Source organism: Microtus ochrogaster, chromosome X (assembly GCF_000317375.1).
Source record: "Microtus ochrogaster isolate Prairie Vole_2 chromosome X, MicOch1.0, whole genome shotgun sequence".
Lineage (NCBI taxonomy): Eukaryota > Metazoa > Chordata > Mammalia > Rodentia > Cricetidae > Microtus > Microtus ochrogaster.
In genome coordinates this window covers 57,017,969-57,038,966 of record NC_022026.1, presented here as the reverse complement: position 1 = coordinate 57,038,966, position 20,998 = coordinate 57,017,969, and the positions used below count along the sequence as shown (strand labels likewise).

General features: G+C 41.0%; 1 protein-coding gene across 2 annotated transcripts in view; it reads right to left on the bottom strand.

The window, feature by feature from the left end:
• Window positions 1–5,512: 5,512 nt before the first annotated feature.
• The window catches only part of Fam120c (family with sequence similarity 120C), a 149,572-nt gene continuing 134,086 nt past the window's right edge, over window positions 5,513–20,998 (bottom strand). Inside the window, exons 12-16 of one of the 2 annotated variants that reach the window (XM_005358882.2) lie at window positions 19,099–19,308; window positions 17,322–17,523; window positions 12,866–13,004; window positions 12,430–12,487; window positions 5,513–7,671 (exon numbers count right to left, since the gene is read on the bottom strand). In XM_005358882.2, the coding sequence (XP_005358939.1) occupies window positions 7,390–7,671; window positions 12,430–12,487; window positions 12,866–13,004; window positions 17,322–17,523; window positions 19,099–19,308 (891 nt within the window). In that variant the 3' untranslated portion in view covers window positions 5,513–7,389. The remainder of the gene's footprint in view (window positions 7,672–12,429; window positions 12,488–12,865; window positions 13,005–17,321; window positions 17,524–19,098; window positions 19,309–20,998) is intronic. The other variant, XM_013350639.2, reaches the window with a different exon arrangement.

Here is a 20,998-nt window from a genome sequence, read left to right as displayed (position 1 = left end):
TGTCTTGTAATGGAAACAGTAAAACACTATCCATTCAGGAATGTTAAGTCAAAACACGTTAGATTTCCAAACCTGCTTTTCTTTCTTGTTAGTTGTGTCTGAAGTTGGGTATAACTGAATGTGTTTGCTCATGTAAAGTGGGGATGAGTTTACTCTGCAGAGTTGTGTGAGGATTAGAGATAATTTTGTAGGGCTCAACCAACCATATGCTCAGTACAGGTTCTCAATACAGTAAGTTTTAAATGCCAAATATGAAAGATTTCTTGCTGTGGAATTCTAAGACTCCACACCCAAAGATGAAAGGCTAGGCAAAGACAGCTATAGCCACTATGATGCACCTATATAATACAAAGTATGTTGTAAATAACTTTCATTTAAATTGTTTACAAGCTTTGACAGACCTCTAATCCTCCCCTTTAGGGTTGGCTATATCTTTTTCATAATTTGTACATTCAAGAGCCAGAGTGGTTAGTGGGGGCTAAGCCAGTGTCATTCAGCAGAAGTAGTAAGACTGCCCTAGAGTCTTGGCTTCAGATTCTGTTTCAAGACCTCTCTGTTCCTCAAAGGCGACATAATGCTTTTCCCCCTCCAATTTAACAGAAAGGTTTATTTTTATGTATATGAGTATTTTGCCTGCATGCATACCTATTTCCCATGGAGGTCAGAAGATACTGGATCCCTGAAACTGTAGTTATGAATAATTGTGAGCCGTGCCATGTGAGAACCAAACCTGGGTCCTCTGCAAGAGCAGTAAGTACTGTTAACTGCTAACCCATTGATCCAGCTCCCCAAATTCGTTTGTTTTTTAAAATTACATTTTAATTATGTGTGTATCTAGGTATGGCAAGTGAGTGAATGTGTCTACAGAGTTGGGAGAGTATAGGATCCGCTAGAGCTGGAGTTACAGGCAGTTCTGAGCTACCCTCCTGGGTGCTGGGATCCAAACCTGGGTCCTCTGAAAGAGCAACAAGTGCTCCTAACTGCCTGTGAGTCATTTCTCTCCAGCCTCGAAAACCAATTTAGTGAAAAAACTTATATGTATAGGTGTTTTGTGTGATGTATATCTGTCTACCACATGTGTGCCTGGGAGGCCAGAAGAGGATATCAGATCCTCTGAAATTGGAATTACATATGATTGGGAGCTATCATCTAGGTTCAGGGAATCGAACCCAGGTCCTCTGGAAGAACAGCCAGGACTCTTAACCACTGAGCTATCTCTCCAGCCCCACAAAGCCCAGCTTAAAAACATAATTAAATGAATACTGTTTCCAGATGAACATTTACACTCAATCTTTGTCTTCTTTTTTCTTCTGTCTTCTTGTCAGCACATTTTCTTCTTCAAAAGTCTACAATCTGCATTGTAACAAAGAATATGTCCAAAAGTGTTTTGGTACCAGTAAGCAAAAAAGACAGCTGAGAATCACTCTCCAACAAGATGAACTGCACAGAGACTGAGATCAGGTTAGATGCCAAGAAGCAGCAGAAACCAGCCAGGCTGCCTGGAAGAAGTTCAGGCCAGAGGCACTTGGAGAGGATGCTCTCCAACCTGCTGAGTTGCCTGAAGTCTGTGCTGTGTGCTCCACATCCCCAGATCTTGTGATCTGTCATCCCTGTTAGGATGGGCCTTTTTGAGCCATTTCTCCTCCTTGTAAGTAACCCCAATAAAACTCACTGGTTGGAATTTGGCGGTATCCATGCTTTGGTCTGATGTGGAGTCCCTGTCTGGGGTGAGTGTGGGTTTCATCTCCCTAGGAAAAGTCTTGTGATACAATATGTATTACCAGCTTAATTAATGGGAAGTGAACTTTATTTTTACCACAGTGGAAGAGTGAAAGAAGTAAAGGAGACTAGAAAAGTAGTCAAGAGTCATCCCGATATTGAAAGAGCCATGGAAGTTTTTGTGCACTATATTATTAGATGGATATATTATTTTTGTTTTGTTTTATTTAGATTTATTCATTTTATTTTGTGTGTGTTTTGCCTGCATGCATGTCTGTGCACCAAATGCATGCTTGGTGGTACCTTTGGAGGTCAGAAGAAGGACTCAAATCCTCTGGAACAAAAATTAAAGATCGTTGTGAATTACTCACTATATGGGTGCTGGGAACCAAACCCAGATCCTCTGCAAGAGCAGTAAGTGCTCTTACCCACTGAGCCACCTCTCCAGACCCAGGATATATTGTTCTGGAAGCTCATTAGCATGGTAGGTTAAATCATGGTCCTTAACTTTCTACTGCCATAGACCCTTTATAAACTTAAAAACAAAGATATAGGCCCTTTAAAGCAGAAAAGGTACATTTGCTTAGATGAAAAACACTTACAATTATCTGGTTAGGAGGAAGAATGAGGAGCAATTGCAGCAGTCCAGGATGAAGGCTGGACTAAGTCACAGGACTGAGGACAGGAATGATGAGTTAAATAGCTGTGTGTTACCAAGAGATTTTGTCACAAATTAAACTTAAGAAATAAGGGAAAGACATGAGTCTGGGTTAACGTCCCACAGTCTAGTTTGGAGAGAAACAGACTTCAGAAGGAAAGATAGGTTTAGTTTGGAAAGTGTTGAGACAAATGTGCTTTGGGGACATCAGAATAAATAAGTTAGCCAGGAAGCCAAATCTGATCTTCATTTCGATGTTTCACGTACATGTTCTCCTGCCCTGCTACTCTGCAGACTCGTAAATCTGCGTGGCACTTCTCAATTGAGACAAGAATATTCTTCATTTGCAGAAACGGACCCAGAGAAGGGAGAAGAAATCAAAATTCACACACTCCAAATCATTTTACATTTTTAAACTAAAAGAATAGACTTTTATTAAGCGCTGTAAGTTTCTTTCCATCAGCATTAACAGAACAACAGATCAAATTCCATCACAGAACTCCTGAGATATTCTCATTCCTTTCTGAGACATTTCCATTAAGTCCTGCAGATTCCCCCAAGAAGCATCCACTCAAACTTACATTAATAAACTATGGAGCTTTTGTGGTGAGGTGGGCCAAAAGGCAGGGAACTTGGAATCTGGGAGTGGCAAAGAGAAAGACGTTATCCATCTACTAAACACACTGTCAAGATCACAGGAAAAAATAACAACGAAAGAATTTACTTTTGTCAATAACATCATTTATCAGGGAGCACTAAAAAAAAAATCACTGACTTTTTGCAGTTAAAGTTTTTTTTTGTTTTTTTTTTTGTTTTTGGTTTTTTAATCTAGTATGTTAGTCTAAAAATAGAATAAAATAAAAGGTAGGAGGAAAGTCCCTTCTGGGAAGTAATTAAAATGAATTTATCAGATCCGGCAGGGTTATGAGAGATTAATAAAATCTGAAATATTTAACTTGCTTCATTTACATGAAAATTCACTAACCATTATTTACTACTAACACAGACAAAAAAGTCATCTATAAAAGTACAGGGACAATGTCAAAAGCTGAAATGGGCACCCCAGCATAGGGGATGTTTAATTTTGCTTTTAACTTATAAAAGATGATTTTTGTAAAAAGTGACATTTTCTTAGAACATCAAAATCTCCTCAGACAATACTGAAGATACTCAGCAATAGAAGGGGACAGGTGCACTGAGCTATCTGTACCAGCAGACTACATCAATAAGAAAGGAGGACATTCAAAAAGAAGAAGCCAGTGATGGAAAGGAGAAACATGAGAACATACAATGGGATCATGAAAACTTACCCCCCAAAACCCCAAGAATATTTAGGAAATATGCATCTGGAAGTGAAGAAGTACAATGATTAACCCTTTAGTAGAATTAGACTAACTACTTTAAACTGCCCTCTACTTGTACTGTCATTTCAAAGGGTGGGTGGGGTGGTTAGAGGCTGAAAGGGTGGCACTGTATACCCACAGGGGCCTTCTAAGGTTTCAAAGGGCTGAATCATCATATCCAAAGGGCTATTCTCATTCTTTCTATCCTACATAAGCATTTTTGCATCCCTTCCCCCTAATACCTTGTCTGTTTCTCCCCCCCCCCCCCATGAACATATTAGGGTAACTTGGCCAACGGTGTTAGAAAATCCAGATGGAGACAAAAATCAAGTGTCCCTAGCCAAAGAAAGTGCCATTTCTTGGGCTTCAATTTACCTGAAATCCTACCTATATACAATGAAAATGATGAGAAGGAACAGAAGTCTGTCAGAACTGGTCACTTTAAAAAGGTAGGAGTTGCCGGGCGGTGGTGGCGCACGCCTTTAATCCCAGCACTTGGGAGGCAGAGGCAGGCGGATCTCTGTGAGTTCGAGGCCAGCCTGGTCTACGAGAGCTCGTTCCAGGACAGGAACCAAAAGCTACGGAGAAACCCTGTCTCAAAAAATACAAAAAAAAAAAAAGGTAGGAGTCACAGGCCGACCCAAAGACACACAGGCAGAACCACAAGACCTTGGGGGATCAGTGGCTGTACAAAACCAGGTTTGGGGTTGTTTTTGTTTTTGCTGTGTTCCTATGCGGTAAAGCAGTCATTTTGGGGGGTTCCAACATGACTTTGTCCAGTAATAATCAGAAGGAGATCCTCGAGTGGGTCCAGCAAAGGTCCTCGATTTGTCTTCCAATTAGAAAAAGCTTATTTCCCAGTAACGAACCCTGGTTTTCCTGGCTTTTAAATGGTGCATTTTGGGAGGTACACCAAAATCTGGGAACATAACCCTTTATAATTCTTTCTTGTAACTTCCCAAACACCAAATGCTAAATCGAGGCAAAATTCAAAGTTGAAAGTAAGCCACTTGTTTCATCCTGGGTCTGGCTAGGGAGAAGCAGAGGTTTGTGGAGGGGGGAGGGAGGGCAAATCTTTTGGCAAACTGGAATCATTTCTGTCAAAGCAGCAATTTTACCTCTCACAGTGAATGGCTACAAAATAAATCTTCATGTTGTGAGAAGGATGAGAGAGTTAACAATACTGTCACCTGACTGTGTCATATAGACTCACGATGCACAGAAACAGCAACTGAAGAACACTACCATTTTACTCCAAGTACTTCCTACTCAATATTTATTCAATATTTGTCCATATAGTTAACCATTCACTCACTCAGTGATTCTGGTTACTTTTAGAGCTCCAAGGGATTCATCCTTCTGTGGCTCAGAAGGTGATTCTAAGCCATCTACATTTTCTATGAATTCCTTTCCTTACTGGATATAAAAGTCCTAACTTTCAAAGTGTTGTGAAAGGATGAGCAGGTCCAAGATCAGAAAGGGGACCAAACCAGGGGAGCTCATTTCAAAGAGGAAGTGTTACATACTTTTTTTTTATATACAGCCAGGTACATAGTCTTGCCACCTTAATTAGGTTTATTTAGGAAATGTCTGGGCAAGAGGCAAGGCATACCTGGGCTACTGTCCCCTGAAAACTGTGAGTTCTCTTAAACTGGACTAGACTAGGGTTAAGAATCCCAAGACATTTTAGTTTCTTGAGACAGAATGGACAGATAGCAAACATAGCCTTCTGGTTGTTTGGAAAAAAAATCACCAAGGATCTGTTGTAGATTAAGATGCATGGTTTTTTTTCCCCCAAAAGAGAGAATCCTGCTAGGAGTCTAGTCAGTTATATTCTTGTAGAAATGATATTTCTTGGGCAAGAATATCAAAGTCCAAAAGGAGCTGTGTGTGGCTAGAAGCCTCAATTCCCGAATGAAGATATACTACTAGTTTGTTATAAGCCATGTTTCCATCCCTTGCATTTTGGCTGCCCAAAATGAGGGAAGCTGGAAATCAAGGTTTTCTTAAGATTATCTCCAGCAAGGAGGAAGAACCTTTTTTTTTTTTTATCCTGGGCAGACCTTGGCCCCACAGGGACTGAGAATCTTCTAAAGAATACCTCTCAAATCCCAGGCCAAGTTCTCTGACATCTTCCTTGCAAAGCAAATGAAAAGATCCTGTAGTTAAAATGTCAATGAATAAATGAAACAATCTACGCATGTAAAATCAAATTGTCCAATTTCCTCACATCTCCCCACCCCATCATTCCAGTGCTAATTTTCCCTCCTTAGAGTCATGTCAATCAATTCTTGCTGAAGCCAATTTGATCCTGGAGTTCCACAAGAAATATCTTTCAAATTGGCTGAAAGCCCTTTCAAATGGTAATCACTTCCTATCCCTTTCTATCTCCAAACCTTCATAAAAATGTACAACTCTTCCCAATCCCATTTCAACCTCCTGTTCTTAGCATATGGGATGTGAGGGCTCTGTTCAAAGTGAAGTATTTGTTGTTCTGAACAGGCAATCTCTGGAAAGTACTTTGTGTCTGATTTAGAGTAGCCTATCTTCTCAGAATTGTGATAGGCTGTGACTTAGCAAGGATTTCAGATTTGAAGTATGGTCTTTTGAAACCCACCATTCCATAGCAGTGGAAGCATTTCTGGGAAATTCAGTAAATCTTTTGGAACTTTACCATGTATGTATGTGTATATATATATCTGTATACACACATTTATATATATAAAATATGTATAGATAAATAGATCTGTCTCTTATATAAAGGGTATGTGTATGCATATAGATACACATGTTCATATATACACCCACACACACGCCTATACACATGTACACACACATAGAGTCTTTTGAGTCCCTTTTGTACTCAGTTTCATAACATTGATTCCCACCCTTTTAGAGTGTGGGCAGCAGATAGTGGGTGAACTGCACCATATCTTCTACTTTATAAACAATGCACTGGTTGGGAGGCAGGAAAAATCTGCCCAGTACTTTTCTGACTCACTTGAATCTCCCAGTACAAAGGCCATTGTAGTTTTTTTTAAGTGTATAAAATAAAAAAATTAAATAAAATAACCCAAACCAACACTGTCTACTTCCCTGAAAACATCTACCTATCTGATTGTCAGGCCAAAGCTAGAGGTGGTACACAAAATCCTGGGGTGGGTTAGTTGGGGGAAAGAGAAGGGAGGACACTGACTAGGTATCTAGGTATCAAGGTTCCATTACCTTAAAGACAAAAAAAAAAATGAGGAAGCCATAGATAGCTTACCTTTAAACCCCTTATTTTCATTGACATTTATAAATGAGTATTATATTAAATACTCAGAAAACCAAAGCCAGAACTTTTCCATAGGACTTACACGATAACATCTGCTTCCTGACAGTTACTGCCTCACCAGACTTCCAGGAAATAGAAGGAAAATGTTGGTGCTATGTATTTGAGAATCTGAGTTTAGTGTTGCTGCTATTAATCTTTAGCCAGAAATCTCCAAGGTTCTAAGTCTGGAGCCAGAGAAGATAGGGAAGGAAAGATGGACACAATAAATGTGTATCCCCTTAAAATCCTGGATAAACCTAGGGGAAACATTTATATCCTCCTCTAACTTGGGCCTAGAATCAGAAAAGTATAGTTTTCTCCTCTTCCTGACAAGTGAAGCTATCTTCAGTTTGTCATTCCTCTTTCTCTTGGGCCACAGTCTCTTTCTCTTGCTCTTGCTCTTTTTCTTGCTCTTTCTCTTGCTCTTGCACCTGGCTCTTCTCTCCATTCTTCACGGGGAGGCAGTGGTCATCATTATTACACACGTTACTGTCTTTAGATAAGGCACATTGTGATGGAGCTGGAAGATGATCACTCTTCTCTTCCATAATCAATGTGCTATTGTTTCCATTCACCTGGGAGCGGGCCCGACCTTGATGAAGCTCCACGGATTTAGAAATTCCATCTGAAGAGCCCTGTTAAAAACAAGAGGTACTTGGTGGAAATGGTAATCCCAAACTGGCTGGGCTTCCCCAAGTATATTCATAAGGTAGCCTGAGAAATTCTTCAGAAACATCAGAAAGCCCAAAGGTCATACATTCTGATATTGTCCTAAGAACTGCACTCTAACAGCAAAATGATACAATGACAACGCGACTACCACTCACATAGCTTTAAAGCATATTTTTCTAATACTAAGAGTGACTGAAATAGCATATATTATCATGCCCCATTTACTGAGGAGGAAGCAGAGGCACAGGAAAGTTAAAATAACTTGCTTAAGATAGAGAGTAGTGGAGCCACAAATCTATTTTAGGTGGGTCAGCCTCTACATGCTCAACCGTCAGACAACACTGGCAAAATACTGATAATCAGAAGAGCGAATTACAAGCAAAGGGGAAAAATCAATAGGGAAAAATCAGAAGACCTACTGCAGTATCTCATGGTTTTATAACAGATACTCTCTGCTCTTGGAAATGACATGAGTCCGCAGCAAGTGCTGACTTTCCGTGACTACTACTAGGAATAGTGACATTACTAGCAAGAGTGCCTACTATGTAGTTAGGCAGCTCACATATTCTGGTGTTCATTTTATAAATAAGACAACAGAACTCAAACAAAGCAAAAGGATGTACCAAAGGTCCCTTGCATGCCTAGACCTTTTTACTCTAATGGCCTCACTATTTAAAATGAGATATAATAAATGTTCTTGGGTGTTGAATTTTGGTCAATTATAAATAACAATTTTTACTAACTGCTTCCTATATTCCAGGGTCTATGTAAAATTCTTTGCAGATATCATCTTATTTAATCCTCGTAATCCTATAATTTTCTCGTTTTGCAAATCAGGAAATACAGAACAAATTGCCTAAGATTACAGAACTGAAAGGGCAGAACTGGGTGTAAAACTAAATCACTCGGCTCCAAAGTCTGTACAACATAGTGTTTGATCACAGACCCTATAGATGCCTTCCCCCACCCCACCCCTGAAAATTAGGCCATAACCCCCTGCAGCTTTCCTTTGGAGTATAATTGAGAAAGCATGCTGGGCTGTGGCCTTGAGGCTCCTTCCCTGGCATCTGGAACATAAGATTATGATCCTATCTGTAGGCCAGACCAGGTTAGGTCACTTGGTATGAAAGAAGCTTGCCTACACTCATGAAAACACTCTAAGAATCAGAAACCCCTTTTGTTCTCCAGTTTTGAAAGGATACCCCCCTACCCCCGTCTCTGTCTCCCTCCCTTTTTTCAAGGCTCTATTATGGCTGCCTTTGGCCAGGATGGTATGTCTCCTAATAAAACTACTCTTTGTATTTATTTATTTATTTATTTATTTATTTATTTATTTATCTATCTATCTATCTATCTATCTATCTATCTATCTATCTATCTATCTATCTATCTATTTATTTAAGATTTCTGTCTCTTCCCCGCCACCGCCTCCCATTTCCCTCCCCCTCCCCCAATTAAGTCCCCCCCTCCTCAGCCCGAAAAGCAATCAGCGTTCCCTGTCCTGTGGGAAGTCCAAGGACCGCCCACCTCCATCCAGGTCTAGTAAGTTGAGCATCCAAACTGCCTAGGCTCCCACAAAGCCAGTGCGTGCAGTAGGATCAGAGACCCATTGCCATTGTTCTTGAGTTCTCAGTAGTCCTCATTGTCCGCTATGTTCAAGTCCCATTCTCCCTTCCAGAGCCTCATTGTCTAATACAGTTCCTTTGAACAGAGATCTCATGTCGGCCCCTTTCCACGAACCTGCCATTTTTCTTTTTAAGTTACAATACACAGGGACTGCTAGGAAGTGTTGCCTAAGAACCTGAAAATACAGTGGAATTAGTAAAAAAATTACCCAGTAGGTGGAATATGTCATCAAATGGATTCAACAAAAAAAAAATAATAGCATTATAAATATGTGACTTAAGGATTTAAAAGCATATAACAGCCAAAACCCTAGGAATAAACTTAGGAAGATAAAACTATAATATATGAGCATTATACAAGCTGGAACAATTAGTTACTGAAGGAATCATGAACATAACTGTTGTGGAATATTACTTTAACTATGTAAAGAAGTGTTGCATTCTTTATGCTGCATTTGTTTAATTATGTAAAGATGTGTTGCTTTTGTTAATGTTGCATTTATTTTAACTATCTAAAGACATGCTGAATTTCCTTTACCTTGCTTGCCTAAGGCACCTGATTGATAAAAAGCTGAATGGCCAATAGGTAGGTAGTAGAGGGATAGGCAGGGCTGATGGGCAGAAAGGATAATTGCAGGAGGAGGAAGTTAGGCTCAGGAGGACAGAGAATAAGGTAAAAAGAACAGGAGATGCCTGGGGCCAGGCAGCCCAGCAGCGGCCAGCAGACACAGGAAGCAGGAAAGTAGGACATATGGAATGAAAGAAAGGTAAAAAGTCCAGAGACAAAAACGTAGATGAAGACAAGTGGGTTAAATTAAGTTAAAAGAGCTGCTTGGAAATGAGCATAAGCTAAGGCCAAGCATGCATAACTAAGAAGTAGTCTTGGTGTCAGGATTGGGGGCTGGCAGCCCAAGAAAGCCTGCTACACAGTACTAAAATGAAAAAGGAAAATCAGCAAGGCTGCCAAGATAGCCCATAGCAGGCGTGTCCAAGGAGGGTGAGTTAAGCAATAATAAAGTTAATGTAAGCATTTCCATGGTCAGGTCACCTCTACAGAAGACAATAGTGAGCTAGAAGCTCCCCGACACCCTTGTTTTCTCTCACTCTCCTCACACATGAAATAGAACAGTGTGTACTTCATATGTTCCCACAAAATTTAATGAGCTACTCCATGTAAAGCACTTAGAGTATATGCCTGGCATGCTCTAGAAACTCAATAAATGAGCTACATGCCAAGAGCTCATTTCAAACCTCCAGCCTCTATCTCCCTAAACCAAACAAATGGAGAACTAAACAAATAGTAACTAGCTTCATTATTTCTGTTTCGTGCCTCCAAGCAAATCACTGATACTATGACTTTCCCTTAGAGAAAGCAAGTTCTGGTAATAATGGTTACCAGTGTGTGCACTTGAGTCAGCAAAATCTGCGTTGGTTCTGACTCTGGCTCTAGCAATCAGAATTGCTCTGCTGCATTGGAATCCATACCATACAGGGCTTTGGAATCAGCTGGCTCAGGCTAGAAAGTCAATTCTGAAAACTGACTTGATTGATGGGTAATATACTAATATACCTCGTGGGAAATGTGAGTGGCAAAGAGTATGTCTGTCATGTGTCATCTTAAGTATTCTTTCTTATCAAAATCAGTACTTAGCTCTCATTCATTTGCCATTCACTCCAGATATATCCACATGGCTATTTCTGTGGTCTTGTTAATATGAGTCGATCACAGAGAGAGTAGTCTATTCTTTACATACTAAAAATAGCAGGTTTTCCACACTGCATCTTACTATACTCTAGATGTCTTCTTGGGTGACTAGCTTTCCATTTACATGCAATACTTTCTATATTATTGACCAGTTTCTGGAGAAACTGAGAAACTTTAGAAGATTTCCAAAGTTACTGCTCTATAGTTTTGGAGTGCATTAGAAAATGCTTTGTGTGTAGGGGAGGGGTGAGTATTCTAGTTTCATTTCTGGTTCAAAATAACACCAAACTAAACATTAAATAGTTGAATTTATTTATGGTATTTATTTCAAGACAGGGTCTCATTACATAACTCTGGCTGTTCTGGAACTCATTCTGTAGACTAGGCTGACCTTGAACTTACAGAGATCCTCGTCTACGTCTTCCAAATTCTGGGATTAAAGGTGTGTGCCATTATGTCTGGCTAATAGTTGGATTTATTCTTGATGCAGGGAAGGATGACTGTATACAGGAGAATAGATTTTGGATTAATATCTGATGACATCCTGGCATGGCAACACAGGCTTCTAATACCAACAGCTAGGAGACAGAGGCAGGTGAATCTCTGTGAGGCCAGCCTGGTCTACACAGAGAGTTCTAGGCCAGCTAGGGTTACATGATGAGATCCTGTTTCAAAGAAAGAAAGAGAGAGGGGAGAGGAGAAAAGTGGAAAGTAACAAAGAAAGATAACTGATAGCTATGTCTAGTCTCCACATACATATGTATTATGCATTCAGACCTGGCACACATGTCCATCTACACACACAAGTGAAAGCTGGTGCTATATCTCAGTGATAGAGTACTGGCCTAGCATGTACAAGGCCCTGGGTTCAATATCCAGGAACACACACACACACACACACACACACACACACACACACACACACAGAGAGAGAGAGAGAGAGAGAGAGAGAGAGAGAGAGAGAGAGAGAGAGCGCACAGAATAGTAATGATTCCCTCTCCCATAGGGCAAAAATCAAATTTTCTAAGCACTAGTATGAGCCCTCAGAGCTCAGACAGGCTCTAGACAATCTAGCTCTTAGTGTCATTCTGGTCCCTTCTGGCTGCACACAGCACATACTATACTAGGCACAGGTCGTCTGGACATTGTACCTGCTTTCTATTGTGTGGCCTTTCATTCAGAAAAAAAGGAAGAGACTCTGCAGCCCTGTGGGAGTAAATTGGAGCGACAAACCTGTACTGAGAAATGGGCACTGAAATCAAATGGCTGGAAAAGACATGATAACTCTCCCAGGTGGCTCAGCTTTCCATGTCTGATACAATCTCTTGTAATTTAGCCAGAAGGGGCAAAAGGTGTCAAAACAGCTTGATACTCTCAAAAGTGATACTTACTTGTTTATTTCCTTTTTTGTGACCTTTGGATCCTCTACCAGTCTGTTCTTTTCCATGCCTTTAGCAAGAGGGAGAAAAGTGACAATGAGAACACATAAATCCTAATTTCTATCTTTACTTGATGAATTTACTCATCTCAAGGAAGTTTAGCCTTATACATTTAGATGACTCTTTTTAGTACCCCTACTGCAAGCCTCTATTCCTGTAATTTCTATGTTGTACTGAATTATTTTGTGTTCCTTGTCTTTTAGCACAAAAATTCTTTTTAGTCAAGCACGGCATTTGTTACACATTTGATAAACTAGAGTTATAGCTGATTTCAAGTATGTAGAGTTGATTCATACCTCTTACCTTAACAGGAGATTTTAAGAGCTGAGCATTTTCCTAAAGGTACCTTGACCGACCCTAGCTCAAACTAACCCATTCAAGTACATACCCCTTTCCTGGCCCACCGACAGAAACCACTTGCATGCCAAAGGATCCTCGACTTCTAGAAGATCTGCTGCCAGCCCACTGGCCCACCACCATCCCAGCAATTTCCAGTTTTCCTCCTTGGGGTGGGATTGGATGGAGACCTGGGAATTGAAGAAGAGCAGTGGTGAACAGCAAGTGCAGGATAGGGCGAGAGGTGGAACAAAAGCGCTATACAATCTCCCTGTTCTTCTCATCCCCGTTTCCTGCTAAGATTGTGATGATAACAAGGGGTGTAAGGTCAGAGAAGGGGACTGTAGATCTTTCTACATGGCCACTTTAATAACTAGTGTGTAGTTGATTGATTTTTTTTCAACTGTATAGCCTGCTACATAACAGGAATTTGTTTAGAAAAATGTTTTTTGCTGGCCCCAGATACTTTTTCAATTTTTAAAATTCAGAATTTCCATACATGTATATGTGTTTTGATCAACTCCACCTCAATCCTTCCCACTGTAAATTGTCACCTGCCCTTCTCATCACTTTTCTCTCTCAACTTCACCTACTCAGTGCTGCCAGTATGTGCATGGGTGTAGGGTCAGCTACTGGAGCATGGGTGGCCTCCAAGGGGCCACAACCCTGAAGAAAACTGACTCTTGCTTCTCCAGTAGCTATTGATTGCCAATAGCTACTCAGCTGGATGGACATCATGGCCTCTTCCCCAGCCCATGCTAGGATTTTTGCCTGGCTTGATCCTGTGAAGGTCTTGTACAAGCAATCATAGCCACTGTGAGTTCATGTATGCAATGGTTCTGTCGTGGCCAGAAAACAATATTTCACAGGAGTCACCCACCTCTCAGAATCTTTCTGTCCCCCTTCCACAATGACCGGTAAGACTTGGGCAAGGGGATAACATGATATAAATGTCACATTTAGGGCTGAGAACTGGGCATTGTTTTATTCTTTCACCTTAACCAGTTGTGAGTCTCTGTATTCACTTCTATCTACTGCGAATAGAAGTTTCTCTGATGAGGGTTGACAGATGTAAAAATAAGTACTTATGGATGCAAAGATAAGTACTTAGGGAGAGCCTACTGTATGTCTACTTGGAAGAATAACAGTAAGTAAATCCAATCAGAAAGTAGTTGGCTACTCCCACAACATTCTTGTCATTACTATATCAGTGGGCACATCTTGCCAAGCCAGTCATTATTTTGGCTGACAGGTTTACAGGGCTCATAGCTGGGTACGACTGCTGATTGTTTCCCTCCCCCCAAAAGAGTCCACAGCCTTCCAGCACTATGAAGATAGCTAGTAGGGATGAAACTTTCAAGTTGGTACCAGCCTAATTTCTCCATGTTCTGACTCAAGTACGTGGTATGTTGAGAAAGGGTCTTACCATGCAGTGCTGGAGGATAACCAAAATCAGCAGCAATACCCTGCACTGTTCTGGGACTCCATGGGACCCCACTGACCAACAACATGTAAAGAAGTAAACCAAGTCTCGCAATGCATGTCTTGGTGTATGAGAATGCATTATTCCCCAATTATAGGGTAACTTCACTTAAAGTCTTTTTAGATACACACACACACACATATATAATATGTATATATATATATATATATATATATATATATATATATATATATATGAGAAACTTCTACAGTAGTAGGTTTCCTTATGGTTTTGTCAAGGACTTTACTGTTAGTTATCCCTCTCCACACCTTCTCTTCTTCTCTGCCCACAAATAGAAAATGAATTCTTAAAATGTAGTTATTGGAAAATTGTAGGTCAAACCCACTTTCCATACAAATATGCCTCGTTATACAATATAAGATTAGCCAGATGAGCAAATTATATGGGAAGTTGGGGAAATGGGATGGTTGAGATAAAGGAAGGGTGGATATGGGAGCAGGGAAGTATATATCTTAATTAAGGGAGCCATCTTAGGGTTGGGAAGAGACTTGAACCTAGAGTGGCTCCCAGGTGCCCAGGGCGATGTCCCCAGTTAGTTCCTTGGGCAGCTGAGGAGAGGGAGCCTGAAAAAGCCCTATCCTATAGCCATACTGATGAATATCTTGCATATCATCATAGAACCCTCATCTGGAGATGGATGGAGATAGAGACAGAGACCCACACTGGAGCACCGGACTGAGCTCCCAAGGTCCAAATGAATAGCAGAAGGAGGGAGAACATGAGCAAGGAAGTCAGGACCCCGAGGGGTGTGCCCACCCACTGAGACAGTGGGGCTGATCTAATGGGAGCTCACCAAGGCCAAGGCAATTCTTTTTGTAAAAAGGGTTGTAAAAAATAAAAATGAGGCTAGTAACACACCAGGGAGCCTGCCTTTTATCTCCAACAGAGGCAGGTTTCTCAGTCTCTGTAATTGGTACAATAGGTGAGGAGCATGCATATAGATGGAATTAGAAAACACTATCCTGAGTGAGGTAACCCAGACTCCCAAAAAATGAATATGCTATGTACTCACTCATAAGAAGATACTAGCCATAAACAAAGAACATTAAGCCTATAGTCCAGGGCCCCAAACCAGGGAATGGTGCTGCCCAGTTTCTGGCTGGATCTTCCCCATGCCAATTAAGGTAACCAAGACAATTATTCACAGACATACCCATAGGCCAACGTAATCTAGACAGTTCCACATTAAGACTCTCTTCCCAGTTGATTCTAGGTTGTATTAAGTTGACATTTAAAACTAACCATCATATGCTGGCTGCTGGTAGTGCAGGCCTTTAATCCCAGCACTCTGGAGGCAGAGGCAGGTGGATCTCTATGAGTTCAAAGCTAGCCTGGCCTACAAAGTGAATTCAGTTTGGATAACCAGAACTGTTAACACAGAGAAATCCTGTCTCAAAAAAAGTAAAACAAACAAACAAACCACCCCAAAACCCATTACAACCTTTGTATGAAAGTGAGATTCTGGCCGGGTGGTGGTGGCGCACACCTTTAATCCCAGCAGTCAGAGGCAGAGGCAGGTAGATCTCTGTGAGTTCAAGGCCAGCCTGGTCTACAAGAGCTAGTTCCAGGACAGGCTCCAAAGCTACAGAGAAACCCTGTCTTGAAAAAAAAAAAAAGAAAAAAGAAAGTGAGATTCTAAGGGTTTAATACATTGTTGGTTTGTGTTTGTTTTGAGACAGGGTTTCTCTATGTAGCCCTAGCTGTCCTGGAACTTGCTCCATAGACCAGAATGACCTCAAACTCAGAGATTTACCTGCCTCTGCCTCCCAAGTGCTGGGATTAAAGGCGTGCTCCACCATCACCCTGCTGCACTTAGTGATCTTATCGTGTCCTTTCAGAAAGGCAGGAAACAATTAGGAGGCTTCTGTGATCCATCAGAAGTTTAGGTGATGGTAAGAATTTCCCAAGATGTTGGTCTTAAGGCATCTTTTAGAATAACACAACACAGCCAACACACAGAACAAAAATCAGAGATCAGTTAAGTCAACTTAAAGGGATAAATGGTTGGCTTCTTGGTCTGTAAGACTTGACTACATAGGGGCCTGACTTACATACAGTTCATGTAAGCCCACTCTTGAGCTAAATATAACTGCTGAGTTTTGTGACCCTAAAAGACTAAGTTCAGCTTCCAGCTTTATTGTTTTAAATAGAGGTGCAACACACAATACACATGTTCAACCGCAAAGATACACTGACCTGATGACAGAGTCTTGCTATTTCATGTTAAAATACCTCTACTGAGAGATCCTGCTTCAGAGCTGGGGATGCATGTAGTTCAGAGGTAAAATGCCTGCCCAGAATGTTTAAAGTCCTGGGTTTGATCCCAGACACCACACCTACAGAAAACTCTGTTTCACCAGAAGCAGGTTGTTTAATATACCAAGATTTCAGCTGCCTGAAGCGTGCTCGTCTAGTCCTTATTAGGCAGTCACCATAATTTATACATACATGTATGTACTTGTTTTCTCTATTAAAATGTAATTCTTTGGGGTGTGTGGATTATGAAGTTACTTTCCATGCTTTTGGACCTAGGGTAGGCAATGTATCAGGTCTACCCCTAGAGTGACTACAGCTACCTCAAGCTACTGTCGTCTTCCAGGACTGACACATACTTCCAATCCTTTTCCCACAAACACCTTCCTGCAACTGCCCATAAGGAGTGAATGAACTAACAGCAACCGTGAAGATCCAGTTGATATGAATTATAGCGATCAAAATAACGAAATGGTAAGTGACTCATCAGTTTTGTATCAGTCCAGACTGCATGAGTTTGGATGATGAGAATCAGATCACTGAGAACCAGCCACCTCCATTGAGAATGGTCTCGGATTTCAATGGACTTTCTTCCCCAGGATACATGGAGAGTTACATTTCAAACTATTATACCACAGATGGAATTCAAACAAGGTAAGACATATATTGTACTGTTGAGGCTGTAGCTGGCAGGGAACTAAATGGTTTATTGTGAAATAAATTAGATGACACCTCATTCTTAAGTACTGACCTGAAAAGCCCCGACTCCTTGCTTGAGGGGGAGGTGGAAATGAGCCCATAGCTCTGGAATAAAGAGAAACAGGGTAGAGGGGGGGCATCATGGGAGGCACAAATGTAGGTGACGGAAGTAGAGCAGAAGGTGGTGGATGATTCATGTTGACGCCTTCAAGGATACTCTGCCTCATCTTTTCCACCTTGCTTGCCAGGTCAGCCTTCAAACGCAGAAGAGAATTGTTAGTGTTCTGAACTCGCCCCATATTTTATGCACAGTACCGAGCACTCTAGGCACATTCTCATAACGTTTTTCCCATTGTGCTTCTAGACTCCAGCCTCAGGAGACTCATTTGGTATGAAAGTTCCCTCTCTTCACAAGATTCTACAGTACCAGAAGATTAGTTCTAGCCAGTAGTTTGTGAGGAACATTATCTATGGGGATGATAACAAACAGAACAATAAGGACATCAGGAAATGGTTGATTGTATGGCCAATGATTGCCTAGGTTATTCTTTTATAAGGGGGATGTAACAAAATCAGGTAACAGAGAAAAGAAAAAAACAGACACATATAGGGCCTTTTAACCGCTCCCATACTCAACCTTTGCTCTGATGAGGGTATGTGTTGTAGACTGTTATTTTAAGGTGTGTTACATTCATTTATGCTGTGGAATATTTGTTTAATGCTGCAAATATGTGTTATGTTCTTTTATGTTACATTTGTTTGAATCTGTGAAGCTGTGTTACTTTGCCTATCTAAAACACATGTTTGATCCACTAAAGAGCTGACCAGCTCACAGCTAGGCAGGAGAGAGAAATAGGTGGGGCTGCCAGACAGAACAAATAGGAGAAATCTAGGCTTGAAAAAAGGGTTAGTGAGGAGCGAGAAAAGAAGGAGAGGAGGGTGCCAGGGACCGGCCACCTAACACTGCAGCCAGCCACAGAGTAAAAAGGAAAGAAAGATACAATGAATAAAGAAAGGCAAAAAGCCCAGAGCCAAAATGTAGTTAAAGAGAAATGGGATAATGTAAGTTAGAAAAGCTAGCTAGAAACAAGCCAAGCTAAGGCCAGGCATTCATAGGTCAGAATAAGTCTCCGTGTATTTATTTGGGAGCTGGGTGTCAGGCCCCCAAAGAGAAAAAAAAAAAAACAAGTATAAGTATGCACACATACCTAGTCCCAGAGGTTGGTAAAATTCTGGAAAAGGTAGGCAACTCAATACTTTAGACTTTGTGGGCCTCTCTGTGTCTGCCACATTCTAGCATGACAGAAGTCACAGAAATGTAAAGGGATGAATGTGAATGTGGCCATGTTCCGGCAGGAGAGGAGGAGTTTGCTGACTCTGCTGCTCTAGTCCCTCAGCTTACTCCCCACTAAGCTGATAAAATACTGAGTAAGGTTTCCTTTCCCTTGCTTTTTTCTACCTTTCCCAAGGTTATATTGTAAAACCTACTCTATCATCTACGTACTGCTCTCTTCTATTTATAATCCCTCCCCCACCAAAAAAAAATCACTTAGAAAAGTTACTTGTAGCATTTTTAAATAAGGGAAAATGAAATTTCAAATAGTTCCAGGAAGGCCATATAGTATTTGTGGAAATTATGTGGAGAAGAAATACTCTCAGTAAGAAAAAAGTCATGAAAACTTTAAGATTGGGGATAAAAACAACTTTCCAATGCATGATTTTGCAATAGACATGTATTAGGTTATAGGCTTTGGGGACCTCCCTGCATGCTCCTTGACCCTGAATGCTTACGATTCATCCTGAGGACAGATCCGGGGTGTCTACTCTACCTGGCCATCGCAGAGTTCAATCAGGGACACTCGCTCTCGGCCCGCTTTAATGAGCTTGCTCTGGAACAGCTTGCCATCAAAGTAAATCCAGGGGCAGCAGTGCTCCCAAGGGACTGGCTGGCCACATGCGTCATTAGCAAACAGAGCTGTGTCGACCCCACTCATGAACAGGGCAGCAAGCTGGATCCCACGAGCATCCAGTTTCTCAATCTGAAACCATCACAGAGAAAAGAATTAAGAAATAGGAGGGGAAAAAAGAAATGAAAAACTTTGTCTAAAAGAATCTAAAATCTATGGCCTCATATGGTTGGTTGAAGTTAAAATGCAGACGCCCTAAAATATTGTATAAGGTTATCTTCAGGGCTGGAGGGATGGCTCAGAGGTCCTGAGTTCAATTTCCAGCAACCACATAATGGCTCTAAAGTGAGATCTGGTGCCCTCTTCTGGCCTGTAGGCATCCATGCAGGAAGAACACTGTATACATAATAAATAAATAAATCTTTTTGAAAAGAAGATTATCTTCAGGCTATGTTTATAAGGTATATATGAGGGCCTGGTGGTGGTGGCGCGCCTTTGATCCCAGCACTCGGGAGGCAGAGGCAGGTGAATCCCTGTGAGTTCGAGGCCAGCCTGGTCTACAAGAGCTAGTTCCAGGACAACTAGGACTGTTACACAGGGAACCCCCCAATAAGGTATATATGAAACGTAAATAATGTAATACTTAAGATTTGGGTCCTATCCTAAGATATCTTATTGTTGAGGAAGGAGCGGGATATATTAAGGAAATACTGGACCAAAGCAAGACCTGAATACAGCAAAGACAAGTCCTGAATCCAGTAGCTCCATATCCAATGTCAACAGTCTTAGATGGTACTTCCCTTCCAACTTTGCTGCCTGTAAAATACTTCTCTCCATTGAGTTGGCTCCACTTCATGTGTGTAGTAGTTCTTTTGCCAGATTATAACTGTTTTGGGATATTCAACATCTTGAGATTCCTACTGTAACCCAAACTTTACTTTCACAGCTTCATGTAATGACCTTTTAGGGCCTTCATGCACTCCTCCGCCCCATACTGCCAAGCCCCAGCATCTCTCTGAAACCTTGGAGGTAGAAACCACAGTCCCTTCACTCTTTCAGTGTTCTTCAGTGTTCTTGCCTCTAAATCCAGCACCACAAGAACAACACTGTTGATTTCCTCTGCATGGTTTAAATAAATCCTTTCTTTCTTTAACCAAAAAAAAAAGATATCTTATTGTGTATATACAAACATTAAAAAGTCTGCAAAAATTTCAAATTTGAAATATGCCTGATCATTTCTGTGCATTTCAGACAAGGGATACTTAACCTAGATTATCATTAGTAACATTTTTAATATTGTTATTGTTTATTTATTATAATGTCATATTAACTCTTCCAGGTAAATTAGAACATGTTGGACTGCCAGGATGGTTCAGTGGTTAAACATACTTGCTGCCAAGACTGAGTTTGATCCCCAGGACCCACATGGTAGAAGGAGAGAACTAACTTGTTCAAGTAGTTCTCTGATGTCCACACACACTTCATGGCACACATCGACCACTCTGCACTGTACTCCCAAATAGATAAACATAAATGTAAGATAGTTATCGTTGGCTGGGTGGTGGTGGTGCACACCTTTAATCCCAGCACTTGGGAGGCAGAGGCAGGTGGATCTCTGTGAGTTCGAGGCCAGCCTGATCTTCAAGAATCAGTTTCATTTTTTAATTGGGTTAATTAGCATTTTAAAGTCTAGTTTCCTGAGTTCTCTATATATTTTGGAGATCAGACCTTTGTCTGTTACGGGGTTGGTAAAGATCTTCTCCCAGTCCGTAGGTTGCCTTTTTGTCTTGGTGACAGTGTCCTTTGCTTTACAGAAGCTTCT